This window comes from Halichoerus grypus, chromosome X (genome assembly GCF_964656455.1).
Source record: "Halichoerus grypus chromosome X, mHalGry1.hap1.1, whole genome shotgun sequence".
Lineage (NCBI taxonomy): Eukaryota > Metazoa > Chordata > Mammalia > Carnivora > Phocidae > Halichoerus > Halichoerus grypus.
In genome coordinates this window covers 38,902,685-38,909,710 of record NC_135727.1, presented here as the reverse complement: position 1 = coordinate 38,909,710, position 7,026 = coordinate 38,902,685, and the positions used below count along the sequence as shown (strand labels likewise).

General features: G+C 39.7%; 1 protein-coding gene across 5 annotated transcripts; it reads left to right on the top strand.

Moving 5' to 3' along the window:
- The first annotated feature begins 369 nt into the window (after nt 1-369).
- On the top strand, nt 370-6,651 carry NXT2 (nuclear transport factor 2 like export factor 2). 5 transcript variants are annotated; one of them, XM_036124265.2, is made up of 5 exons: nt 370-533; nt 651-738; nt 1,741-1,827; nt 3,430-3,574; nt 4,457-6,651. In XM_036124265.2, exons 2-5 carry the CDS (start codon nt 724-726, stop codon nt 4,636-4,638), a joined length of 429 nt encoding a protein of 142 aa, XP_035980158.1. In that variant the 5' UTR covers nt 370-533; nt 651-723; the 3' UTR covers nt 4,639-6,651. The 5 variants fall into 5 exon arrangements, with proteins under 5 accessions (XP_035980158.1, XP_035980153.1, XP_035980165.1 ...); XM_036124260.2 differs by having other exon boundaries at nt 370-738; XM_036124272.2 differs by lacking the exons at nt 370-533; nt 651-738 and adding an exon at nt 951-1,153.
- The last annotated feature ends 375 nt before the right edge of the window (nt 6,652-7,026 follow it).

Sequence of the window (7,026 nt, the reverse complement as noted above, 5' to 3'; positions counted from 1 at the left end):
GGAGAGGGTGGTGAATGGTAATGTATACTAATCTTCATTTGAAGTCTGAGACAAAAACTGCATGTGCATGCTAGAATGAAGGAACTTGATAAGCCTTTACTTATGAATAGCAGATAACCAAATCTGTTACTGAGACCGTTGGGATTCAGTTCAGTGAGGCTAGATTATTCCGGAATGTTCCAGAACTTTAAACCGTTCTCCACCAGTCATGCGCAGTGTGGTTGCATACTTCGCCAAACTCCACCCCTTTTTCCTATAGGCTACAGATCTAGTAGGTCTTTCCTCGCGTCTCTCATTGGTCTTCGGCTAGCCTTGGCCCCGCCTCCTGGAGCAAAGAAGCCCCCCTATTGGGCCGTTTGGATGATCTTTGCTTGTCCCGTGTCCCTGGGAAAATGGATACTTTTGGTTAGAGTATCTAGTTTACGAAAGCCGAGGATTTTTTTTCTTCCCAACGCAGTAGATAAATAGCTAACAAATGAATACAGGAGGCAGATGGGAGGGTACGGTCGGAACTGAAGGGAAGTGTACTTAAGGTTGGAACATCGGGGTGCTTTTAACAACGGACCGAGCTACTTCCGGGAGAGAATGGGCGGGTAGGGAATTCGGCGTTTGGCGGGTTTAGCTGTCTTCCTAAATATTTGGTCCTGCAGCAGCCGAGGGCACCCGACACGTGAGGAGGTAGTGACGCCGCCACTGCCAGAACAGACTGCTTCGGGCTCGCTCATGGCCACGTCTGTGGTGAGTGCCGGGGCCGCGGCAGGGTGCCGGGGCGCCGCGGCTCGGGCAGCTGAGGGGAGGGGCGCTGGGGCGGGCTGGCTGGTGGTCACGTGGTCCAGTGGCGAATCAGGGCCGGGCCCGCTGGGCTCCGGGGGCGGGACTCGCGCTCTGTAGCCCCTCTTGGTCCGTAGCCCACCTATCCCCCCACCGCCACCCCAACTCCCGGCGTCTGTGCAGTCGCTTTCGGATGCTGGAAAGGACCCCGAGATGGGAACTGGCGAGAGGCGGCAATGTTGGCTTCTGTTTATGGCTTGCGATCTTTTATTTTATTCTCCCTTATTTCCCTCTACAAATAACTTTCGGTCACCTGACAGAGAAATGAAACGGGTTCTTAATTCAAATAATAGGCTGGGTTCAGTGAATGGCCGGGGAAAAGGTACTTATTAATCATTCCGCAGGAGAAAACCCCAACAGCATTTCTCGTCTTCGGTTCTGCAATTCTTTGCAAACGCCGGTGAATTTTTTACGTAATGTGGGCAAGTTTCCTAAGTATGTAGTTTTTCAAGTATTTCATTGGCCTTTATTTCGTAGTCTTATTATAATTTTCCCCACGGAGCAACTCCTGGTCATAACTTCTGATTCAGTGCTCCATCCCCCGCCTTTTTAAAGGTTCAGACCACATCATTTTTATTAAGGTGAATGTTTTGTAAAATATTGGAAGGCTACAGTACTTACAGCACCAGTTACCAAGCAAAGATTATCAATTCCCCTTTGAAATGAGAAAAAATTCACTGAAGAGGGATGAGTGTGTCCTAAATACACGTACTTTAAAATGGGGGGAAATGTAAAAACTGGAAACTCTTGAGTCCTGAACTTTATAATGTCCAAATTTATATAGAAGAATATGGACTGTGTATGGAGCTACAAAGTGATTGAAATAAATGCTCAGTTTTTGTTGGTGGGTTTGTGTTTGTTAGGAGTTGGAGGGGTGGGTAATGTACACGTCTAAATTTTTTCTCGTAGGATTTTAAGACTTATGTAGATCAGGCATGTAGAGCTGCTGAGGAATTTGTCAATATTTACTATGAGACAATGGACAAAAGAAGACGGGTGAGTGTTATAGACTCTACTACTCTTTGTTAAGTACCAGGGTTTGTTTGTTTTTTTGTTTTGTTTTGTTTCGTTTTTTCTTAGCCAGCCATTCATCCGACTTGCATAAGTGATCATTGTGGACTTGTTCTTTAAAAGTGCATTGTTTAGAGAAGGATGGGTATGATATTATGGAAGTGCGGGCTCTGGGATCCTGTCAGCTTTGCATTTACCTAGCTCTGTGACCTTGGGCAAATTGCTAACCTCTCTTAACCTCATTTTATTTATAGGGTGGTAAATGGCAAGTAACTTACTGCACTTTGACATGGGGCTTGACGTATGTTTACTTAAATATGTTATCTTTTTTAAAATAAATAAATAAATAAATAAATAAATAAATAAATAAATAAATGTTATCTTTTTTAATCCCATCATTCAGCCAGTATGCTTAAAAAAAGCATTAGTGCTAGTGAAGGAGTCTGACATTATAGGGAACGTTCCTTGATTTGCTCGTTTAATTTCCTATATTAGTAATTTCTGATTAAAGCTCACAGCTGTAGTTAGCACTCACAAATAGGATGCACATGGCTTGGATACTTTTAGTTTTCAACAGAGCAAGTTCTCTTGTCATCAGCTTTTTTGTTGTGATGTATCCGTGAGTCGTATCTTCTAAGTAGTTGTTTCAGTCTGTGCTGGAGTCTTGCCTAGGTCTCTTATCGGCATAGGACTGCGTTAGAGAGCTTGCTTTATGCTGCAGGTACAGAAGTTGATCTCACAAAATTTCTGTTTTTTTTAAGGCAGAAGATAAAAGAAGTTTCTGGTACTGATGTTTGACAAGGGACCTGACAATGGATGTTTATTGTGTCTTGCTGCTTTCAAAAATAAAGTAGCAAAAAAAAAAAAAAAAAAAAAAAGCAACATAGTTTTATTACCAGAGTCAAGATAAGGGGCTGGTCTTTTCATCCAAGTGAAATTTTAGGATTAAGCAAATAATCTGTCCTGTGACATGCTAACCTCCTGTGACTAACTCCTGTGCCTAAGGGGTTAACTGTTGAATTCTGCCTTATGTGGGGCCTTAACTTACGTGACTTAGCAAAGACTCTGCACTAGCAAGTACTTGTGATTCTTTTGAACAAAATACTGTGTTTGAGTAGTAGTAAAAGAAATTCTTCCTAACACATATGACATTAAATGGTTCAAACATTCGATGATTCACGTGTACGTAAGCACTAGAGTTGGAGTGTCCGGGTAGGACCCGATTGACAACTTTAATTCTCAGAATTAAAAACTGGAGGGAGACTAAACCTGGTTTGGGGCTGCATGTGCATGAAACTCATAATCATTTAATTCATTTTAACAAACAGAAAGCAAAACTTCAAAACCCTCTTCCAGTTTGGATGCAAAGTGTTTTTGTGGCTGAAGTAAAATCATCTCTGTTAAAGCCAAGATTAAGAGGCAGACCTTCCTTGCTCACATTATCTTCCAGCGGGAGGGGGCAAGGAGATGGAGGTGGAACTATGGAAGTGTTTATATGCCACCTGTAACCCTTTGATCCATTTCTATAAAATGCTTCCCCAGAAACAAAAATCTTTACCTTTTTTTTTCTTTTTTTTTCTCTTTAAGGCACTAACCAGGCTGTATCTGGACAAGGCCACTTTAATATGGAATGGAAATGTTGTTACAGGGCTGGAAGCCCTAAATAATTTTTTTGAGATGTTGCCTTCTAGTGAGTTCCAGGTCAATATGTTAGATTGCCAACCAGTGCATGGTAAGATCACATTCTTTCAACTTCTTTTGTTTTCCTTTAGTGAGCACTGAGCTTGACCGCCAAAAGCAACAAGCAACTTGTAGCGATAGAAATAATTATTTTTTTGAACAAGTTAAAAACGAAAAATTCAGTCAGATCAAAGTTTTGGTCTTCTTTTAGATGCGTCTAATTCCAGAGGACCACTAGTAGGTTTTGTTGGATAATGTGATTATGGTTTATTAAAAATGAGTGAGAAATTGAGGTTCAATGTGCTTTTGGTTGATGGGAGAGGACTAATTATCTATTGTCCCTGAATAAACAGCTGCCTTTTGTGCCTTGAAATGTTTCCAGAGAAAAATTATAACAATTTCTGGTTAATGTTACTATCTTACAACCTCCTAAAATTTCACAGAAGAAATTTATTCTGTTATGGGGAAAAAATGATTTGGCAAGAAGGAATTTGATTCAAGGTAGATTGATGCGATATGTACGATTGACCTCTAGGTGGGGTCCTAAGCGTCAGAAGTAGTAGTTTAGGGTGATTTTTTTCCCTCTTTCATAGTTTTTGAAAAGAACAATAACTTAAGGCAGAGTAAGAAAAAGCTCTTTTAGAAGCCCAATGAAATATTAATAAATACGGAAACCAAATGGTCCTGTGTTAGATATAAGCTCTTCATTTTGAAACTTTAGAGTCCCCAAACTCCTTCTGGACTGAAAATAATTTTAATATGCTTTGAAATGATAATTCAGTTTTCTGCCTTTGGGTATGCATGCTCAAGCTAAAGAAAGTTTATGAAACTTTTTTTTGTGTGTTAAGTTAGAAGCAATGTCGTTTAAGCCTGAAAATCTGCTGCTTTAGAGATAGAAACTCTGACCTCTTCTCTTTTTTTTATGTGGGTAAAGAGCAAGCTACTCAGGCCCAGACCACAGTTCTTGTTGTGACCAGTGGAACTGTGAAGTTTGATGGAAACAAACAGCACTACTTCAACCAGAACTTCCTGCTGACTGCCCAGTCGACTCCTAACAACACCGTGTGGAAGATCGCAAGTGATTGCTTCCGTTTCCAAGATTGGGCTAGTAGTTAAAAGGGGGCAGAAGTCCATTCTTGTTTGGTCCATTAGTTCCAGCAACATAAATTTATGTGAAGTAGTTCATTTTATTGTGGAGGCACTATAAACTGATACGTGCTGAAACTCTTGTTTTCTTTAATACTTTTTTATTCCTAGCAGCACCTTTTCTAGCAGCTGCCCGTTTGGATCATTGCCCTTAACAGCTTTAATGCTAGTTTTTTACATGCCTTATATACATTTCACTAATGACATTCTTGTGGTAATATTGTACACATGGTCTCTGTATTAACATACGCACTGTGAGCCCAGCCTATTGCAAAAATGAAACCCTTTTCTAATACTATCTATGGGATATCAGCACAGCAGAACTCTCTGGGAGGAAGTGGAGTTTTTTTTGTTGTTGTAGCTTAATTTTTTAGTAAGACACATCCCTATTTTCAGTAAATGCTGGTAATGAAGTTTTAATATAAGGCTTATCCAAATCAGTTCAGTGAAAACATTACTAATTTAGGTTTGCATAGCCGCTCTGACACATTAGCATGTAGAGATGTTCAGTAGTCTTTTTTCGCATTAAGTAGTTGTTTCATGTAGGCATGTTTTCTTATGGAGTGAATGAATCTACTAAAATTGTTCCGAGTTAATACTTGAGTATTAGATATACTCAGTGGTTTAAAAGCAAAACTACTTAAGATTTTTCTTGGCAGCTCCAAGTTTGTAACTTTAGGTAACGAATGGTAGTGGCAGTAATAGCTTTAATGGGAGAATGGGGAGTGAGAAGTGGAGAGGATCCAAGGTGGGCCATAAGTTAAGGAGGGTGGCCAAATGGTAAATTTTTGGTACTTGTTTTCTACCTCCTAAAAATGTAGCCTATTTTTAGGATTTAAGTCATAAATTATCCTTGCCAAATGGTCCTGAGTGTCACTTTTGTTCAAAGAATGCTTTTGAAAGGTTTTTCCCGTGCACCTCATACTTTTCACCAATCTATGTCTCAAATTTATTCAACAACTTCTGGGGGTAAGATGTCAGTAATAATGCTGACCCTGCAGGGTCTGACAGGAAAGTGGGAAACAAAGCCATTGCTATCTCTTCGGGACACTCTTAGCTTCTAAGTCTTCCATGTGAACTTCAGGCCAAAAGTCTCCTATGTATTACCCATCCCCCAAAGTTAAGTGATTTGTTCTCTGTGTTTTACACCGTCAACTGCATTTTCTTTCTTTCTTTTCTTTTCTTATTTGAACTTAAAATTATTTAATTTGATGATTCGTTCTTCTGTTGAGCAAATAGAACTGTTTTAAAGCATGTTCCTGTCATGTGGCTAGCTCTTGGTCTTTTAAAAGAGAAAATAGGGGACAGCAGATTTTCATAAGCTCCTAGGCTTCAAAGGAACAACTTGATTCCTGTTCCATCTCAAAATCTAAAGAGAAAAAGCTAGCTTTGGTTTTTGTTAAACTTTAAATTTTTCTCCATTCTTGTGTTTATTGTTTCAGTGTTTTTAAGATAAATGTGCCAGCTTCGTTTCTCCATCGCACCTCAAAGTTATGGTTTCTCATCACTTATTCTGAAAACCAGCAATTCATTTACTCTTGCCCCAAACGACACATTTTACTTCTGATGTGTTAACAGAATAGAATTAAATATGGGAGAATGGGGTGGAACCGAAATGTAGCCCGCACTCTCTTGTAGTACTGATCAAAACTTCCACGTTCTAGTCTACTCCGAGCGAGCTCATTCCAACTTTGGATTGGCCGTCTCATCCTACACCTTGAGCAGCACCAGGCAGCACCCGGACACTGGCCTGTCCCTTGTAGAGAACGGTCTCAAGTAAAAGCTGCACATAACTAGCAATAACTGAATTGAGTGGTTATATTGTATGTTTTAAGACTTCTATATACCTTGCTTTTTCCAAACTCTGTAGAACTTTTAAATGGCTGGAACTACTCTTGTATGGACTAAGACTGTATTTTTGACATGATATTTTTGTAACTTGAAAAAATAAAATAAAATTTGCCTTGTGACAAGTTTTCTCAAGCTTGTTTTAAGGTCTTTTGATTTTTTTTTTTTTTTTTTTTTAAGGCTCGAGGTAGTTTCTTTACAAGAGGAAGTTTTTCAAATTAAAAAACACACACGGTAGAATGTTGAAAACAGTGGTTGACAACCTGGATTTTGTCTTTTCTCTAGCCCACCTTGTTCTTTTCCTATCAAAAATTCACACTCGTGAGATCACCTGTTTGAGGGAGCAGTGAGGTTTCCGGTGAGATATTGGAAATTTTAACCTTGAGAAACTTTAGCCAAAATGCTGGATTCAGCAGGCAGTTAAGCCAAAAGACAGTTGGTTTCCAGAAAGAAGGGTCCCATTTATTTCAATTCTACCTTAAAAATAAGTCACCAGGCACTTGGAGAGGA

What these genes read in the sequence shown, in the direction of transcription:
- NXT2 (XM_036124265.2), top strand. An exon ending in CAATGGACAAAAGAAGACGG is followed by an intron (nt 1,828 to 3,429) that starts GTGAGTGTTATA and finishes TTTCTCTTTAAG; the next exon opens with GCACTAACCAGGCTGTATCT. An exon ending in AGATTGCCAACCAGTGCATG is followed by an intron (nt 3,575 to 4,456) that starts GTAAGATCACAT and finishes ATGTGGGTAAAG; the next exon opens with AGCAAGCTACTCAGGCCCAG.